At 60.1% G+C, this 19836-nt stretch overlaps 2 protein-coding genes across 2 annotated transcripts; one reads left to right on the top strand and one right to left on the bottom strand.

The window, feature by feature from the left end:
• Positions 1–2657: 2657 nt before the first annotated feature.
• FAM171A2 (family with sequence similarity 171 member A2) lies at positions 2658–12294 on the top strand. The gene is made up of 8 exons (XM_059047061.2): positions 2658–2908; positions 6252–6479; positions 6707–6799; positions 9099–9257; positions 9337–9516; positions 9617–9733; positions 9855–9981; positions 10584–12294. The coding sequence occupies exons 1-8, from the start codon at positions 2791–2793 to the stop codon at positions 12052–12054; spliced, it is 2493 nt and encodes an 830-aa protein (XP_058903044.1). The 5' UTR covers positions 2658–2790; the 3' UTR covers positions 12055–12294.
• A 404-nt stretch (positions 12295–12698) lies between these two features.
• Positions 12699–19631, bottom strand: GRN (granulin precursor). The gene is made up of 13 exons (XM_059047287.2): positions 19400–19631; positions 16604–16748; positions 16354–16479; positions 16149–16233; positions 15597–15709; positions 15366–15501; positions 15150–15244; positions 14785–14908; positions 14411–14508; positions 14074–14319; positions 13605–13838; positions 13273–13503; positions 12699–13183 (listed from the first exon to the last, which is right to left on the bottom strand). The coding sequence occupies exons 2-13, from the start codon at positions 16739–16741 to the stop codon at positions 13046–13048; spliced, it is 1764 nt and encodes a 587-aa protein (XP_058903270.1). The 5' UTR covers positions 16742–16748; positions 19400–19631; the 3' UTR covers positions 12699–13045.
• Between the last annotated feature and the right edge of the window lie 205 nt (positions 19632–19836).

The following is a 19836-nucleotide window of genomic DNA, read 5'->3' as shown; positions in this document are numbered from 1 at the left end:
ATCCCACATGCTGCGGAGCAGCTGGGCCCGTGAGTCATGGCCGCTGAGCCTGCGCGACCGGAGCCTGTGCTCCGCGGCGGGAGGGGCCACAGCAGTGAGAGGCCCGCGTACCGCAAAAAAATAGAAGGAGCCTAAAGCTGTGTTCGGAGTGAGGTGGGGCAGAAGGAGACCGAGTAAGCCCTCAGTCTGAGGAAGGCAGAGTCACGGCAGGGATAGAAGAGCAGGCATTGCTCTCTGGCCACCCTGCTGTTTGCTGTTCCTTCTTCCCCCGCCAAGGGGAACGGTCTTCAGTTAGGAAAAAGGGCACAGGTGGGGAGCTCACAGGAGGGCTGGGATTGGAAGACAACTGTCCCACTACAGAGACTGGAGTCAGCAGATAGAGGCGGCGGGTCCTCTTGGAGTCCTGAGAGGTTTGTTGGTTCATGAGTTCAATATTTATTGAGCACCATGGACCTGGTACTGTTCCAGTGCTGGGGTGGAGCAGTGGAAAAAACAGTCCCTGAGCTCATGGAACTTACATTCAACCAGGAGTAAAGAATAAACAAATTAATGTATGGTCAGTGGCAGTCAATGCTGGGAGTTGAAATAAAGATAAGGAGATAGTGATCGAATTAAGTGGGTGTTGGGAGAGGGCTGACATTTTAGGGAAAGTAGTCAGGGAAGGTCTCTCTAATGAGGTGAGCAGAGAGATGAATGAATGAGGCAGGCAACTGGAGGGAATAAAGTGTTCTAGACAGAAAGAGCAGCCAACGAAGACGAAGATGCCTGAAGTGGGAGCAGGCTTGATGTATTCAAGTAGAAGAAAGGAGGCCCCTGGGCTGGAGGCAGGAGAGGGGTCCAGAGGAGGTCAGGGGTGGGGGCAGGGAGGCAGCACCTTGTGGCTGTGGCCATGGGGAAGACTTTGGACTTGATGCTAAGTGTTGGGGGGAAGCCACAGATTTACAGACTTACCTCACAAGAGCTGCGGGTATTTGATTTTACCCAAAGGGGTAAAAGGTAAATTCTGAAAAGAAGAGAACAATTTGACATCCATGCATGGCAAGTTCCAGAACAGGTTTCTAGTTGTGTGACTGTGACCATTTAGGAAAAGATTAAGCTGTGATCCTTGAACACCAGCCAAACTCCCTCTCCCCTCCACCATTGTAATTGGATGGCCCCAGACAATTTATCTTGATCCAGCAAAGCATTTGGCATTTGTCCTTATAAACAAGACAGAAATGTGAGCTGGATGATAGAGACTCAGATTTAAAACCGAACAATTTTGATAAAGCTGAAGGAGATCTATGGGGGTGTCCCAAAGCTCCATCCTTCGGCTGCCTGTTATTGTCATGAGCGAGCCCCTTGAATGGAGGCAGCAAAGCTGCTCTTCACCCTGCAGATGGCTCCGGGCTGAGAGGCAGCTCCAATACAATGGGTGATTAAGCAGATTCAAGGCAGCCTTGACAGATTGTAAAGTTGGGTTGAAACCAACGAGATGAAATTCACCAGGAATGAGTGCTAAATCCTGCGTTGAGGTTGTGAAAAAATTGGTTACATAAGACTGGGAAATCTGAATAGATGGAAATTTATGAAAAAGAAAGAAAAGGAGGGAGAGAGAATGTGAGGAAGGAAGGAAGGGAGGAAAGGAAGGAAGGAAGAAAGAAAGAAAGGAAAAGAGAAAGAAAGGAAAGAGAGAAAGAAAAGAAAGAAAAGAGAGAGAGAAAGAAAGAAAGAGAGGTGGTTTTGTTCACAAGCTCACAATATTGTGTCCTTATGTCAGGAGACCCAACCAGGACCTAACCAGGAGAAAAGCCTGACCTCTGGGGGACAGAGTTCCTTGCCCTAAGTATCCAATCCCATACAGGGCACCATATTGTGAGAAAGAGGTGACAAGCCAGAGAGAACCAGGAGAGGGATAACCAGATTAGATGAGGGTTTGACCACCCAGAAGTTGAATGATGAGGACAACCAGAAACTGGAAAGAAAGAGCGCTTGGCTGGCGCCCGGGAAGGCGTCCAGTGTGGAATTCAAACGTGGGGTTCCAAGCATTATGTTTGCCCAGCAATGGATCTGCTATTACCTGGGCCGTGGTGAGCCCCCACCTCACGCTGGGCAACAATAGCATCATTTATTATGCCCCTGCTCCAGTCAAGCACATGCTAGACCCTTTACGTCATTATCTCTTTTAATTGGTACAATAACCCCACGAGGTAGAGATTATTACAACTCTCATTTTAAAGGAAGGCTGTGGAACAGAAGGTTAAGTAACTAGCTTATGGCTCAAGAAGAGGCAGAAGCTAGACGAGAGCCCAGACTGGGTGATTCCCAAGGGGGCTGCGCCCTACCTCCCCAACATTGAGCAGGTGTTTGTGCGGAGAGAACTGGGCAGTTCTTACAGTTTGGGGAGACACTTACGACCAACTCTTTGTGTTGTAAGCAACAGTCATTCTCCCTCTCAAAATTCTGCAACAAATTTCCGGGGCTCAGGAACTCTGAGAACCCCTGTGATTGGACCGTATTCGCTACACTCCCTAGCAGCTGGGGGTCTGGGCGCGCGGCGGGGGCTGCGGGGTGGGCTGTGGGCAGCGAGGGGGCGGTGCCCGGAGGCCCGCGTGGTGGGGCGCCGCCTGCAGGGGGCGCTGGCGGCGGCTCCTGGCGGAGACAATCGCACTGAGCGGCCGCCGCAGCCAGAGCTGGAAACCGAGCGGGAGCCCGAGCGGCGCGGCGCGGCGCAGAGCTGGGGCTGAGCGGGGCCGGCCGAGCGGGGCCGGGCGGGAGCCATGGGCCGTTAGGGCCGGGCCGAGCCCCGCGATGCCGCCGCCGAGTGGCCCCAGCGTCCTCGCGCGGCTGCTGCCGCTGCTGGGGCTGCTGCTCGGCGGCGCCTCCCGGGCTCCCGGCAAGTCGCCGCCGGAGTCCCCCAGCCCGCAGGGTGAGTGTCGGCCGGGAGGGGCAGTGATCGGGGGCCTGCGCCCCCCACCCCTGCGATCGGGCCCCCGCCCGCCAGCCCCCTCTTCGCGGCGCTTGTGAATTGGGGGGTGTTCTATTCCCTGGATTTGGGTGGGGGGAGCTAGGCGACCTGGGGTCCTCGCTCACGGGGGAGAGGAGGGAGGGAGAGGGAGACCGCCGGGCGGGGGTCTCGGGGAGACACAATGGGGAGGGCGGGGGTCCCCAGGCTCCGCGCCGTCGCCCCCTCCCTCCTTGTTTTTCTCCCTCCTGGTCCGCGAGGCGCTGCTGCCTGAGCCATTGTCTATCGAAGACACCCGCCCAGGGGCGGGCTGGGGCGGCCGCCCGCTCTGCAGCCCCCAGCGGGTTCCTCGCTCCCGACCCGGCTGGGTGGGAGCCCAGGCAGCGGCTGCCACCCTGGGCCCGGACGGGGGCTGGGCGCCTAGAGCTGGGTTTGAAGGGGGGAGGGGAGAGGGGGAGTGGGTGAGGCGGTGGGCGGATTAGCTGCTCGAATGGGGGTTCTTCGCCCCGGAGTCTGACAGCCCCCAGACGGCCCCCCAGGTTCAGAATTTGGGATGCACCAAAGAAACGCTGATGGGCCCATGACGGAGGAGGGGCTGCAGTTGGGGGGCTGTCTGGAAAAAGAGGTACGTTGTGATTCCCAGCCCAAGGCGCATGGCAGGGCTGTGGTGGCGGAGCCATGCTGAGCTGGCTAACTGGCCATGGACAGTGTCGGCTGGGAGGGCAGGTGCCTGGGTCCCCGTCCAGCAGGCCTCCAGCCACTCCTGTCCGTAGCGCCCCCCCCCCAGGTCACCCCCTCCTCATCTCACCTCTCCATCGCAGTGGAGGAGACCCTCCCAGCGCCTCACGGGCCCAGGTGGGTGTGTGAGGTGGGAGCGGGGCGGGCTCCTGCAGCGGGAGAGGCGGGAGAACCGGACCGTGACTCCCTGCCGACGCCTGGGTTCTCAGGGTCCTCCACCCACTCCAGCCCGCGCCCGCCTCCCAGCCCCTGGGCACGCACCCCAGCCACCGTTCTCCCCACTCCTGCCTCTTAGCCCCATCCCTGCCTGAAATGGTGCTCTCCACTCTTCGCCTTTCCACCAAGGAGCTGACAGGAAAAGCCGGGGGGGGGGGGTTTGGATGAGGGAAGTGGGGTCCGGATGAAGGGAGGGGGTCGGATTTCCTCCTGGAATGAGGCAGGGCTGAAGCCTGGACAGGCGGATCCTGTATGGAATGTCAGGCTTTGAGGAATGGGGAAGGATCTCCTCCACTTCAGTCTTCCCTGCTCTCTGCAGGAGAGGAGGCTTTCATGGGTAGGAAGGGGCCCTATTTTTTCAGGAAACCTCTCCCTCAAGACCTGCACCTCAGGGGAGGTGGCCCAGGGAATTGGCTGGAATAGAGCCAGGAGAGGGGGTTCTCCCAGGCTACTAGCTGGGGGCCCAAGTTGAGGGGAAGGGGGAAGGGCACTTGCCCACCCCCTCCCCAGCTTGGTACTGATGCCTCCTCAGGCCTTACCTGCCCACCCCTGTGTTATTCCCTAAGCCCCCTCCTCTTTTCTAATGCTCTGGCCCTTGAACCCAAGGCATTCCTTCAAATGACCATATTCCAGACTCCTGGGTCCCCTCTTCCCAGCTGCTCTATCCAGCTGCTCCTAGCCTGGGGTAGGAGTGGGGAGTCTGCAGGCCCCTCTAACTTCTCAAAATTCCTGCTGGGTGGCCGGGACAGTGGGGGGGCGGTGCGGGGAGGCTCTCAGTTCCCCGGAGAGCCAGAAAGCGGGAAAGGTTGGAGTGTGTGCAGCCTCCCCCAGAGTTGGGCTCTGGCCTGGGAAGCGAGAGGGAGGTGGGCTCAGGCGAACAGCTGGATGGGATGCCAAGGGCAGGCGTGGTGCTGGCCCTGGGGTTGGTTGAAAGCCTGAGACGAGACACCTGTCGCTGTTGAATGTCAGGCTCCACCCGTGAGGCCCCGTGACCTCCACGTGCCCTGCTGCCCTCTGGCTCCGGGGTCTTTCTTCTGTACCTGGCCTCTCCTAGGTTTGTGTCTAGCACCCAGCCCACTCCCCACCTCCCTCCTGGGCCCCACACTGAGGCCTCTGTACCTTTCCAGGCATGACACCCACTCCCATTATTGGCAGCAAGGTAGGGGTGAGTCACCTTCTTGAGGAGGGGCTGTGCTTAGTGGGAAGAGGTAGATGGTGCTGTGGATCAGAGAGGCTGCCTGCAGAATCCATGAGAACAACTCAAAGCTGGTCCCTCCCCTGTCATCTCATCTGAGCTCAGGACACCTGCAGGCCATCCTGGCCAGACCATCTTGAGGCCAGGGGTAGGGGTGGCTGGAAAGAAAGACTTGGACTTCCCTTCCCAGCCTCCTCCACACTGGTTACCCTTGGGCCTGGGTCGCCCCCCCAGATCTCCTTCCCCTTGCCAGGGCCCCAGCTCCCTGCCCATCTCCTGGGAGGAATGAGGGCGTTGCCATGGTGACTGACTGTAGCTGACCAGCCGGGAGGGGGCTGGCAGTCCATGTGAGGGGGAGGGGTCAGGAGGTACTTGTTTGGCTTTAGGGGTTGTGTGAGTCCCTAAATCTGAAGGGAAGCAGGCATGTGCAAAGGATTCTGGGCAGAGGATGAATGATGGGAATGGCCAACCTGCTGGGGTCCCCTTCTCAGTTTTTTCTTGAGAACCCAAACTCTGACCCAACCCCCCTTCCTCCCTTCCAAATGGCTGAACCTTGACCACTCTCCTCTCCACTTGCAGATCCCTGGTTCTCCGGTTATTCATCCTTTCTCAGCCCTCCTTCCCTCTCCTCTCCCTGATACCAGCCCCATAGGGTCCAGTGGTTAAGAATTTGGGTCTAGAGACAGACTCCCAGTTTTGGATCCCAGATCTCCCACTTTACTGTACTGCAAGTATCTAAACTCTTTGAGCCTCAGTTTCCATATCTATAAAATGGGGTAAGACATCGAGTCTAATACATCACTGACTGTAAGATACACCATCATTTATTTCATGTGCCAGTAAAAGAGGAAAAAAAATGCTGCCGATTATGATTATGACATTATCGATCATAGGTGTAGCCTGAGTCCAGAAGTGTTAAAATGTCAAAATATGCATGTGTCAGACTTGATGAAATATGCTAATAGTACCACCTACCTCACAGGCTGATATGAGGTTTAAATGAGGGCTCTATAAATGCTGGCTCTTATAATACCTTATCTAGCCTGGGCCCCAAAGCCACGCCCAACCCACAGCCCCCTCCTCTGATCTTGAGGCTCCCCCCAGTTCTCTCATGCCTCCTCCCTCCTCCTCCCTCCCCTCACCCCATCTTGCCCACAGAGATTCTGATCAAGGTGCAGGTGTACGTGAGCGGGGAGCTTGTGCCCTTGGCCCGGGCTTCAGTGGATGTATTTGGGAACCGGATGCTGCTGGCCGCCAGCACCACAGACGCGGAGGGCGCGGCCACACTGCCCCTCAGCTACCGCTTGGGCACCTGGGTGCTGGTCACCGCTGCCCGCCCTGGCTTCCTCACCAACTCTGTGCCCTGGCGTGTTGACAAGCTGCCCTGTGAGTGCAGGGGCAGCTGGAGGGTGTGGGGAGCAGCTGACCCCATCAGCCCCTTCCCAAAATAGTCCTTGGGGGCGGAGAGGGCAGGCTTTCCAGCAGCTGCTGCCTGGGCTGGGGTATGCACAGGGGGCTGAGGGAGGATGAAGTCACTGGGATTCAGATGGTGGGAGTGCCAGCCTAGGGGAGGGGGGGCTTTCTCTGGAGCTGACAGGCCATCCCTCCTGCAGTGTACGCGTCAGTCAGCCTCTACCTGCTGCCTGAGCGGCCGGCCACCCTCATCCTCTATGAGGACCTGGTGCACATCCTCTTGGGCTCTCCCGGTAAGACTCCCCACTCTCCACTACCCCACCCCTCCGCCCACACCAGCTCCTCTTCCCTCTCCCTGACTGGGTATAGAGAACTTCACCTGCCACATGTTAGCTGGGTGCCCTTGGGCAAATCACTTAACCTCTCTGAGCCTTAGTTTGTTCGTCTGTAAGATGTGAACAATTGATAGTATCTACATCAAATTTAGGTAAGGATTAAATATCATCAAGCATGTGAAACACTTCACAGAAGGTGGTCAATAAATGTTTATTGTTACTGGGGCTTCTCGTGGTTTCTATTCTCCCTCTACTCCTACCATTAGAATTCCCATTTCCTGCCACCTATCTTCAGTGGATCCACACGTATTTCTTGTGCACCTACTGGGTGCCTGGCTATGTCAGAAGCCAGGGTCATTCCACAGGCATAGAACACCTATCAAGTGCAAGGCCTGGAGCAATCCCACAGTGGCCTTTGTCCACCCACCAGGCTTTCGGTCTCACCCAACCAATACTTCCTGCAGCACCTGTGCTGTGCCAGGCATTGTCTCCGGTGCTGGGGAATAACGGTAAGGAAGAGCAGACCGGCTCCCCACCTGGTGGAGTTCCCGACGGGTAGGAAGACAGACAGAGCATTGCAAACGCTGAGATAATTACAGATCAGGTAGGGCAGGGGAGTGGAGGGCAGCTGCTTTCGATACTGAGAGGACCCTCACGTGGGAGAATAGCAGGGTGAGAGGATTTGGCGAAGGGAGCTGTGGGACGCGGGGGCTCGGCAGTTGGAGGGGGAGCAAAGGCACCTTCACTGGAGAGCAATCAAGATGCAGGGGCAGAAGGGGCCCGTGAGGGCGCAGGAGATGCTCTGGTCTGGCTATGCAGGATGGGGGCGTGGTGTAGACTGGTTGATGAAGCCAGGTAGAGGGTAAGTTCCATCTGGCTAGTACTAGGGAGCCACCGTGGGTTCTGGAGGGAGAGCCCCCCCTCCCCAATTTATATGCTTATCTTGAGCCCTTGTCTCCAATTACTTTTCTGGTTTGCTCCTCTCCCTCTCTCTGATCCTGAACCAGAGGCTTCTAAGATGTCTTTGGAGGTTTCTAAAATGCCAAACGAACCCTAGCTTAAACCCTCCCACAGCTCCCACTGCTTTTGGTAGAAAGCCTAGACTCTTTCACAAAGCTGGCAGTGCCCTCCAGGGCCTGGCACAGTCACCTGCAGTGCCCCGACCAGCAAGCCGCCTCGTGCCCCTGGGCCTTTCTCCTGTCAGTCCTCCTGGAAGTCCCTTTCCACTTTCTTAACTGGCTGAGTCTTACTCACACTGCAGGGCTCCACAGGGCGTTCCCGAGCTGGGCAGGCCAAGCTCCCCTTGCACCCTGCTATTCTACCAGCGAGGCAGGATGGAACGGTGGGTGAGAGGAGGGGCCCTGGCACCAGACTGCCTGGGCTTCAGTCACCTTGGGCAAGTTACTGAACTTCTCCCGCCTCCACTTCTGCATCTATAAAATGGGGCTGATAATAAAGGCACCTACCTCAGGGGCTGTTGTGCTAATTTCAGGGGTTAATGTAAGTAATCTGCTTAGAACAGTGCCAGCATATCTTAAGGCTTAATAAATGTTAGCTATTACCATATTATATTGGAATACTGTTTATACATCCCCTCTGCTCCAAGCCACACACACACACACACACACACACACACACACACACCTAACTTGTCAAATGCAGTAGCCACATGTGGCTATTTACATTTGAATAAATTAAAAATTCATTAAACTTTTTAGAATTAAAAATAAATGCAGTTCCCCAGTCGCACTAGCTACGTGTCAAGTGCTTAACAGCCCTATGCGTCTAGTGGGTACTGTTACAGGCAGCAGGACACAGAACATTTCCACCCATAGCAGGAAGTTCTAATGGGTACTATAATGAACAATGACGCACTAGACTGTGAACTTGAAGGCAGGGGGTTGTAAATTGCATCGTACTCCTCTTTGTATCCTCAGCACCTAACACAGTGTCTGCCACACAGTAGGCAATAATAATTGTTTGAGGACCTGAACCTCGTCATTTTATAAATTAACATGGAAAGAGTGTTTCTGAGAGAGCAAGTAACTTGCTTGGGGGTCACACAGCCAGGACCAGAGATTACAGGTCCACGTCCCTTCTAGGTTATCATTCTAAGCCTCCCCAGTCACCACCCTTCCTAGCCTTCCCAAGTGGCCTAACCCATTGGCTCCGCTTCTCTTTAGATACTTGCTTTCTGCTCTGGTCCCTGGGGACCCTTGTCCCTGGCCAGGCCACTGCAGCCCCTCTTTCCATCCAGGTGCCCGCTCCCAGCCCTGGGTGCAGTTCCAGCGCCGGGCGGCCCGCCTACCTGTCAGCTCTACCTACAGCCAGCTCTGGGCCTCGCTCACACCTGCCAGCACCCAGCATGAAATGTGGGCTTTCCCTGCCTTCCTGGGCACGGAGGCCTCCAGCTCAGGTACGCTGGGTGCCAGCCGTGGAAGGGATGTTCCCCCCACCAGGATTTAGCCCTCATCCCTTGTGTCCCCTTCCTGCAGGCAATGGCTCCTGGCTGGAGCTGATGCCCGTGGCTGCTGTGAGCGTGCACCTGCTGGCAGGTAATGGGACAGAGGTGCCGCTCTCAGGCCCCATTCACCTGTCCCTGCCTGTGCCCTCGGAGCCTCGTGCCCTCACCGTGGGCACCAGCATTCCAGCCTGGAGGTTCGACCCCAAGAGTGGTGAGTGCCTCAAGGGGGTGCAGGTGCTAGAGTCTGGGGAAAGAAAGTGGGACTTAAGTTGGGGGGACACTGAGTTTGATGAAACCCTTGCCTCTCCCAGGGTTGTGGGTACGCAATGGCACTGGTGTGATCCGGAAGGAAGGCCGGCAGCTCTACTGGACCTTCATCTCCCCTCAGCTGGGGTACTGGGCGGCTGCCATGGCCTCCCCCACGGCTGGTGAGAGTGGGGGGACAGCAGGGACAGGGGGTGTTAGAAAGGGAGGCTGGGAGAGCGGACTCCTTCTGAACGGCAGGAGGGACATCCACACCTGGGAGTGCTAAGCTCTTGCCCCGCACAGGGCTGGCCACCATCACGTCGGGCATCCAGGACATCGGCACCTACCACACCATCTTCCTGCTCACCATCCTGGCAGCCCTGGCCCTGCTGGTGCTCATTCTGCTGTGTCTGCTCATCTACTACTGCCGGTGAGTGCCCCGCATCCCCTCCGACTGCTTCCCAATCCCCCAGCCGCCTCTCATCCCAGGCACTGACTGAGGCCTGCTCCATGCCTGGTCTTGTGCTGGGTGCTCGAGGCCCCAAAGATGCATAAAACACAACTTCGATCCTCAAGACGCTGACAGGAAAGCACTGCATATGCACATGCAAAGACCAAAGGACTTCGGGGAGAGGAGGCAGGAGCTGCAGGCCAGGCCACTCCAGGGATATTCTGCAGCTGCTCCTACCACCCAGCCCTCACTTTCAGCGGTCCTCAGGCCACACTTGCTCCTGATTGGCTTAGGTGCTTCTCCCCGGCTCTCACTGCACCTGCTACGTCCCAAAGAGTGCAGTTTACGCCGAGGGAGGCCCAAATGGGCACAGCTGCTGGCTGCTCCTCCCACAGACTCTCAATCTCTTTCCGCACACCTCCTCCCAGGACCCATCTGGGCTCCCCAACCTCTCTTTTGAGTCCCAGGCACTGTCCCCACCCCTCCAACTATATCCATCCCCCATCTTCCAACTGCGGGTTTAGGGAGCTGCTCTGGCCTCCACCCTTTCCTGACGGTCCCGCTCTGCCCCCTGTCTCCAGGAGGCGCTGCCTGAAGCCGAGGCAACAACACCGCAAGCTGCAGCTCTCCGGGCCCTCTGACGGTAACAAACGAGACCAGGCCACCTCTATGTCCCAGCTGCACCTCATCTGTGGGGGACCCCTGGAGCCAGCCCCGTCGGGGGATCCCGAGGCTCCGCCTCCAGGCCCCCTCCACTCGGCCTTCTCCAGCTCCCGTGACTTGGCCGCCTCCCGGGACGACTTCTTCCGTGCCAAGCCGCGCTCCGCCGGCCGTCCAGCCGCCGAGCCTGCGGGTGCCCGCGGGGGCGAGGGCGCCGGGCTCAAGGGCGCCCGCTCCGTCGAGGGTCCTGGCGGGCTGGAGCCAGGCCTGGAGGAGTACCGGCGGGGGCCCCCGGGGACCGCGGCCTTCCTGCAGGAGCCGCCCTCGCCGCCACCGCCCTTCGAGCACTACCTGGGCCACAAGGGGGCGGCCGAGAGCAAGACCCCCGACTTCCTGCTGTCTCAGTCGGTGGACCAGCTGGCGCGACCGCCGTCGCTCAGCCAGGCGGGGCAGCTCATCTTCTGCGGCTCCATCGACCACCTTAAGGACAGCGTCTACCGCAACGTCATGCCCACCTTGGTGATCCCTGCGCACTACGTACGCCTCGGCGGCGAGGCGGGCGCAACGGGGGCAGGCGAAGAGCCGGCCCCGCCCGAGGGCGCGGCCCCCGGCCCGTCGCGCCCTTTTCCCCAGCCCGACCCGCAGCGCCCGCTGATGCCGGGCCACTCGGGCGCGGGGGGCGAGGGCGGCGGGGGTGGCGGCGGCGAGGGCTGGGGGAGTGGGCGCTCGGCACCGGTCAGCGGCTCGGTCACCATCCCGGTGCTGTTCAACGAGTCGACCATGGCGCAGCTCAACGGGGAGCTGCAGGCGCTGACCGAGAAGAAGCTGCTCGAACTGGGCGTGAAGCCTCACCCGCGCGCCTGGTTCGTGTCCCTCGACGGGCGGTCCAACTCGCAAGTGCGCCACTCGTACATCGACCTGCAGGCGGGCGGCGGCGGCCGCAGCACCGATGCCAGCCTGGACTCGGGCGTCGACGTGCACGAGGCGCGGCCGCCGCGCCGGCGGCCCCTGCGGGAGGAGCGGGAACGCACCGCTGCTGCCGCCCCGCCGCCGCCGCCGCCGCCGCCCGCGCCCCCGCGCCTGGCGCTCAGCGAGGACACAGAGCCGAGCAGCAGCGAGAGCCGCACGGGCCTCTGCTCCCCGGAGGACAACTCGCTGACACCGCTGCTGGACGAGGTGGCGGCGCCCGAGGGCCGGGCGGCCACGGTACCCCGGGGGCGGGGCCGCAGCCGCGGGGACAGTTCCCGCAGCAGCGCCAGCGAGTTGCGGCGCGACTCGCTTACCAGCCCGGAGGACGAGCTGGGGGCGGAAGTGGGCGACGAGGCGGGCGACAAGAAGAGCCCGTGGCAGCGGCGGGAGGAGCGGCCGCTCATGGTGTTCAACGTCAAGTAGCACCCGGCCAGGCTCCGCCTCCGGGCCGGCCCCCGCCCCCTCCGCCCGGACCCGCCCCCAGGGTGCGTGCTCCCGGGGGCCGCGGGGGCCCTCGCCCTTAGCCCCCAGCCCTAGCCTGGAAAGATGCCCGGGGGCCTGCGGAGCTGTCCGGTGGTATGTGCTGGGTAATGTCTTGGGAGGGACCCGTGGCTGCCTCCGAGAGGGAGGTGGGAGGGGTCCAGACCCCCGATGGGAGGTGCTGGGGAGGAGGGCTGGGGGAGGGGGGGAAGCAGTGCCTGTATAAACGTGGCTGTACATAGAAAGCTCTATCGTGGGAAAGCAGGAGGGGCACCTGGGCCTCAGCTGCTAGTGTGAGGGCTGGGAAGGGAGGGGCGTTCTAGTGGACCCCTGGGAGGGGAGGGGGTGCTGCTTGCCTACTAGCCCACCTCTGGGCTACGATGTCACAGGGCTGGAGGCTGGGGCGGCTCTGGGGACTAGGGGATAATGTGATGGGATCGCTGTGGGCAACAGCAAATATAAAACTGGTGAGGTAAACTCCTGTGTGTCTTTCATTGAGGTGGGGGGAATGTGGACACTGGATAGGGGCCCTGGCTCCGGGGCCCCCTGGGGAGGGCAGGCAGGGTGGCCAAATCAGACACTGTTAAGAAAGTGTACAAACTTTACTGCAGTGCACGCACGCGCGCGCGCACACACACACACACACACACACACACACACACATGCACACCTGTGAATAGGGAACAGCACCTGACCACAGGGTCCACGGAAATGGGGGGAGGGGATGGCAGCTGGAAACGTGGCTTTTGCCACAGCCCTCGTTGGGATAGGGAGGGCCTTAGACTGAGGCCCCGCCTCCCAGGGTGACAAGGGTACTCAGAAATGGGGTCTGGGCGACTGTGGTGGCGGAGAGGTGCTGAGGAGGCCTGAGCAGTGGGCACCCTCTGAGCAGGGTCCTGAGGGCCACGGAGTGTCTTCAGTCCTCAGTCCCTCCTCACAGCAGCTGCCTCGGGGCCGGGTCCCTCTGAGGACCGTCCCAGCGCAGGGATCCCCGGAGCAAACACTTGGTGCCCTTGGCCCCACAGCGGAAGCCAGAGGGACAGCAGTGACGCCTGTCCGCACAACACGTGCCCTGGATGGTGGGAGTGGGGGGCAAGAGTTGCGGGTGGCAGGACCCAGCCCAGGCCCACACCCGGCCCCAGGGTGGGGGGTGGCACTGACCTGGCGGTAGGGACAGCAGGCCCAGCCCCCTCGGCTGTCTTGGCAGCAGGTTTGGTTATCGTGGCAGAAGTGCCCCTTCCCACAGTCCACGTTCCCCACATCCACGTGCCGGCCGCGGTCCAGGTGGGCAGCAGGGCGGGCAGAGTCCACCTCCTTCTCGCAGGATCGGGCCTTCACGTTGCAGGTGTACCCGGCCGGGCAGCAGTGCTGGCGGTCCTCACAGCACACGGCCTGGGGGGACAAAGGAGCATCACATTCTCGACCACCTAACGTCCCCCCACCCGGGACTGGACTCCCCTGTCCTGTCCGGAAGCAGGCAGGTGGGCACTCACGTGTGGCAACTGGCAGCAGGCCCAGCCCCCGCTCAGGCTCGGGCAGCAGGTCTGCCCCACCGGGCAGCTGGTGTGCTGGTCACAGCCCATGTCTCTGGAGTGGGACAGGGAAGCCTGGCGGGCAGGCAACTTGTCCAGTCCGGTCACCACCTTGTTCCCCCTCTTACACTGCCCCCCGGCCACACACATGTAGCCCTGGGGGCAGCAGTGCTGGTGGTCTGAGCAGCAGACAGCCTGGGGAGGTGGCAGAAAAGGGTGGTCTAGGAAGCTACTACGGGACGGAGCGCTGAGCCCCCTGCCTCCATCTGCCTCTCCTGCTCACAGCTCCTCCAGCGGGGAATGGCTCTGACTGAGCTGGTGCCACCCGTGGGCCGGGCAGAGGGCAGAAGAGCAAGGCAACAGGAGCCTGGCTACGTGCTCAGGCCAAGACACCGTCCCTCCCCCCAATACTCTCCCCCTTTCCATGCACCTCTGGGACAGGACAGCAGCCCCACTCCCCAGACTTGAGTCGACAACAGGTATGGGAGGAGGGACATCTGGTGACGTTATCACAAGGGACATCATTCTCCACGGCTCGGGGGTCCAGCAGGCTGACGTGGGCTGGGGCCTTCCTCATCCAGGGCACCCGGCGGGCCCCCTGTTCACAGGTACCCTTCTCTGTGTCACACCTAAACCCGGCCGGGCAGCAGTGCACGTGGTCCTCACAGCACACAGCCTAGGGCGGAGGGAGAGGGGACGGTGGGCCTGGGGGGCCTAGCTGGCTGCCACCCTCCGCTCAGCCCAGGCCACTCACCACTCCTCGGTACCTGGGCAAAAGGGCAGCAGCCCCAGGCCCCGGACAGCAGGCGGCAGCAGGTGTAGTCGTCGGGGCAGCTCACCTCCATGTCACACTTCACCTCCTGCACTGTGAGGCAGACAAGGAGGATGGGTCAGCAGTGGCGCTGGGAACCCTCGGGGGTGCCCTCCCTTTGTCAGTTCCACAGCTAGAACTGGATGTGGAGGATGGAGGGTACCACTCAGGCCAATCCTGGCAGTGATCCTAAGGCGAGGCCTTAGGATGTGGACGAAAGGGGGCTGTCCCCGCCCTGGCCCCTCCATGCGGCCATCAGTCCCCAGCCCCATTTCTGCTCACTCCTCACGGTGCAGGTGGCACGGCGGCATCTGTGGCCTCCCCCGGTACCTGTGTATGCAGGCAGCTTGGTGAGGAGGTCCGTGGCATTCTCCTTGGAGAGGCACTTACTCTGGATCAGGTCACACACAGTGTCCTGGGGGCAGCAGTGCAGGTGGTCGGAGCAGCAGATGGCCTGGGTGAGGGCGAAGTGGTCTTTGGGATTTCCAGTCTCCCTAGAGCTCAGGGAGCAGCCAGGCCAACAGCTGGCACTGCCCCAATCCCCCACTAGGGGGTGGCATGAGTCCTGAGCAGCCAGGCTCCCAGCCAGCCACCAGCCAGCCAGCCCCACCCCCTGGAGTCCCTGCCTGTTGGGTAGGTGTCCAGGCCAGATGGCTGTGGACGCACAGCCCGACTGGCTACAGCCCGTCACTCACACTGGGCATCGGGCAGCAGCCATACTTTCCACTGGGCAGCTCGCAGCAGGTAGAACCATCAGGGCACCGGGACTGTGCGTCCGGGCACAAGACCACTGGAAGGAGAGAGGAAGGCGCAGGGCAGCCAGGGTGGAGGGGAATGTCTCCCCAGCTAGGAGTTAGATGAGGCCTCTCCTCACTCCCAGCTCACACCCCGACACTCTCCCACCGCCTTACCTGGCCTTTTAGTCTTTTGGGCAGGGATCTTCTTTGCCAGGGGGTGGGTGCCTGTGGCCGTGAGGCAGAGGCCATGAGCCAGGTCACAGGAGGTGCCATGAGGGCAGCAGTGCACCTTGTCTTCACAGCAAGAAGCCTGAGGAGAGATGGCCCTGCCTATGTCTTTGCTCCTCCAGCCCTTCCTCTGCCCCCACTGCCCTCCTCCCTCCCCCCATCTTCCCAAACTTGTACCTGGGGCATGGGGCAGCATCCCCACGAGCCATCAGGCATAGTGCAGCATGTGGAGGAGTTGGGGCATTCGAACTGTCTGTCGGGGCACCGGACGGCACCCAAGGGCTTGGTATCTGTGGACGGAATGACCCAGGATTCCACCCAGTCAGTGAAGGTCATTCCTGCCACCACTTAAGGAGCTGCTGGCACCAGGGCCTGCAGGCCCAGCTACAGGAGGATTCGGGGGCTGGCACTAGGGCTCAGGGCTCCCCCAGGCTTTCCTAAACCACTCTCCCCCAAGCCAGTCCTTGCCCCAGCAATATCGCACAGGGCAGAGGCATCCACTGACTGGGTAGGCCTTAAAACAGGCCAGCTTGGCCTCTCCCCACCCACACAATGCTTGGCCCTGGGCCTGGAGTCTTGCATTCTCTCCTGACTCCTCCTCGCCCCAGAGCAGGGGGGCTGCTTAGTACAGATGTCACATGAACGAGGACACGAGGGCAGGAATCAAGGTCACCCAGCTGGCTGCACTCCTGGGCGCTCCAGGCTCTATGTGCTGCCCATCTCGCTCACCTGATCTTTGGAAGCAGGACCGCCCATCAGCACTGCAGTGGAAGCCCTGGGGGCAGCAGTGGTGGCCATCCCCGCATGATACGGCCTGTGGGACACAGAGACGCCTTCGTTGGCTAGGCCCATTTCCCCGAGGGGAATGGGAGGAGAGTGCAGGAAAAGTGTAAACGCAGACCCGAGCCCTCCATCGACCTAATGGCACCCTCACCTCTGGGAACGGGCAGCAGCTGGAGGTCCCTGAGACAGTGAGGATGCAGGAATAGCCAGGAGAGCAATGGGCGTCGGTCTGGCACGGTGTGCCCAGATGCTGGCTCAGCACCGTGGGCCACTTGTCCTGGGAAGCGAGAGGAGGGGATAAACCGAAGGACCCGAGCCCGGCCCCCTCCTCTGGCCAATCCAAGATGAACCTTTGGGAAATCCCAGGCTGCTAGCTCTTGCCTGGGCCGAAGGGCACTCACCGGAACGGGATTGCAGCAGCTGTAGGTAGCTCCTCTCAGGTCCAGGCAGCAGGCCACAGGGCAGAGCTGACCGTCTGGGCACTGTGTTCCAGCCACCAGCCCTGTCACTAAGGCCACCCAGCTCACCAGGGTCCACATGGTCCACCTGCAAAATCCCTAGAGGCATCTGGCAACCAGCTGAAGCCCAGGCCACCCTGGATTCTGGGCCCAGTCACTCCTCCCGCCCCAGGCCCAGGCCTAGCTGAGCCTCCCCAGCCACACCCTGTCCAGACAGGAAGAAGGATGCGGGGCCTGAGTTTTAGTTTCCTACGTGTGTCCTGTGTGGGTGTCACACACGTACCAGCGCGGGTACACCCATGAGCATGAATGCTGGCATGAGCTCGTGTGTGAATCTGTGTCCCCACATGTGGCCTAACACCCGAGTCTCTGTGGCTGAGTGTGTAGAGATGTGGGTATGTGAGAGTCAGGAAGATTTGTGGGTTTTGTGGGTCTGATCTGTGGGGACGTGGACCACCTCCGAGGGGTGGGGAAGGCATCAGTAGCCATGAGAGGACAGGGATGGGGTGCAAGGAGGGAGTCTCCCCTTGAAGAAAAGCCAGGGTTCCACTTCCCGAGCCAGCCCCTCCCGATGCCCGATGCTGTGCTCACACCTGCACCCTGCTAAGGCCTGTTGGTGGGGGAAGGGGAGGGGAGGACACTTGATGACACTGGCAACCAAGGGGTTGAGAAAGTTGTGAAAAAGGAAGTACGGTACCGGTGGAGTCTGGGCTGCCTTCCCCAGAGGCCAGCCACCACCTGCCCGCTGACTGTCACTTCCCCACCCAAGGAAGGGGATATACAGGCTGAGTCAACCTTTGGGACACCTGTGTTCTAAGGGCCCCCCAATACCACCAGGCCCTTTCAGAATCCCCAATCATACCCCCCTCCCTTCCCCCTACCTCTCCCTGCCCTGGAGCCGAAACCCAGCTGCATGTGGGGAGACCATGTGTGCCCACCGGGCTGCCGATCTGCATCATCAGAGGGAAGTAAGCCTTGGTTTCTGGAAGGGAGCAGCCTTTCACTTCCTAAACAACTCTTCCCCCAAGCTCAGCCAGCCCTGCTCGCTCAATGGGGTGGGCCCAGGAGATGTTACTCTGCCTAGAGGGGCCAAAACAGTCATGTTTGTTGAGCCTCTTAGGAGCCAGTGACAACACTCTACATTATTTTCTTCTTTGCAACAACTGTCCAAAGTAGAAATTATTACCTTTACTTTTCAAAAGAGGAAGCTGAGGCTCAGAGATGTGAAGTAACCCCCGCCCCCCCGTCATATTCAAGACATAGACATGACAGGCTTTGATGGCTCCAGACTATACTGGACCTGGGTTCATTTCACAAGTGGACCATGGATAGTGCCTGGGAATGGGCCCCCAAACCCCAGGAGGATAGAGGCCTGGGGTCCAAGCTGAGAAGAGGGACAGAAGTACTTCCTGGACAGGTGGACCAGGCCAGGACAGAAACACGAAGTCCAGGGCTGCCTGGATACTGCACATGGGTCCTAGTCCTAGAACTGCCACCGCTGACTATGAGAGCCCCCAAAGTTGCTCCCTGTCTTTGGGCCTCAGTTCCCCATTAGTCTGTGTGTGGACACTGCACGCTTTGTATGGCAGGGAATCGCACATACCCAGTCACTCACATCCTCTCTCCCTCACCTGCTTTTCCTCAGTGCCCCCTCTCCAGCTCAAAGACCATCCCCAGGAGGCCGTCTCCTGGCCAGGTAAGGCTGAAGAAGACTGGTCCTGGACTGTGGCCCCTTTCACCCTCTACACTGATGCCAACAGCCCCCCACCCTGCAACGCATCTACAGCTGGCCGCACCTGCTTCTTAGGAGTCCAACCTCAACCCTCCACAGGCTTGTCCCACTGCCAGAAGGAGTGCCTGTCTGTACACATCTCATACTCAGCGCCCCAGTGATTCATTTATATATATTCTCCTTCCTGTGTATCCTGAGGTTCGGGAGTACAGTGTATGCTTCTACCGAATATACGTGCATGCACGCGCACAAACACACTCAGGACCAGGGATGGTGGAGGAGGGGACCCAAGTCCTCTCAGCAGGGTTCCAAGTGGTGGCCTCTCTCCTCCTCCTCACCCAACACTGCCGCTGCAGAGAAGGATAGGAGCCTCTTCAAGCCCCCAGCTCCGGCATCTTCCACTAGGGGGCAGCCCCCAACTCCGAGTGCCAGGAGAGAGATTCCCAAAAGGTGAAGCCAACCCAGCAGCGAGAGAGCAGGAAAGAGTGGCAGGGGGAGACGGAAGGAAGTTAGCTCGTCCCACCCCCCGCGAGAGGAAGTGAGAGAGAGCCAGACACAACCCAGGGGTTCAGTCACCACTCTCAAGACCCTACTGTCTTTGAGGAGGCCAGGGTCTCAAGCCCCGTTCCCAGCGCTCCGAGCTCGGGGACCATGGACGGGCGCCTCGCCGGCTCCCGGCCGCCGCGGGGACTACCCACCAGCACCACCACCAGCACCTGCCGACGGGGGCGGAGTCGGCTCCAGAACGGAGTAGTCTCGGCTTTGGGGGAAGGGGCTGCAGGCCCCAGGGGTACTGGAGAGGGAGAAAGCCCCTTCTAATGGGGGTCACTGCAGTTACTGCTTATTCCCACCACCCATAAAACCCCTTCCAGTGTATCGGAGTTTCTCTAAGGGAGTCTTTTCTTGTCTCCCTGATGAAACTACAGAGGAGCCTGAAGCCCCCACCTCCCCCTGGCTAGGCCCCTGGTAAGGAGCAAGCAAGAGGTCTACGCAGCCACCCTCCTTACCTGCGTCGGGGTCGGCGATCCCTGGCGAGCAGCGACCGGGCAACTCACCAACTTGGCCCCTTCGGTGCATTGTCCCACCCACCTCTATTTCCATTGGCCAGGTGTCCGGGCTGTCGCTCTCCCATTGGCTACTCGTCGACGTAAAGGCGGGGCCAACCTGGGAGGCTGTGAAGCTTTTCCGACTCTATTCACTCTCCTCCCTCCCTTCCTTTCTCTCCCCAACCCCCCATTTCTAGGGATCATGTGATTAGGGAATCATGTGATGCCGTCGCCGGCTAAGCCTGCCTCCTGGTGCCCGCCTCGCCGCCTCCTGCAGCCCCATCCCGAGATGGGCCAGCACCTGTCAGGGGACATTGAGAGCCAAGAGCTGTCCCTTAGAGGGTGCGTACAGGAGCATTTACAGGATGTCTCTTAGATTTGGAACATTTGTGCATCCT

This window comes from Kogia breviceps, chromosome 19, assembly GCF_026419965.1.
Source record: "Kogia breviceps isolate mKogBre1 chromosome 19, mKogBre1 haplotype 1, whole genome shotgun sequence".
Lineage (NCBI taxonomy): Eukaryota > Metazoa > Chordata > Mammalia > Artiodactyla > Physeteridae > Kogia > Kogia breviceps.
Note: the sequence above shows the minus strand (reverse complement) of the source record. Positions and strands in the feature narration are given on the sequence as shown.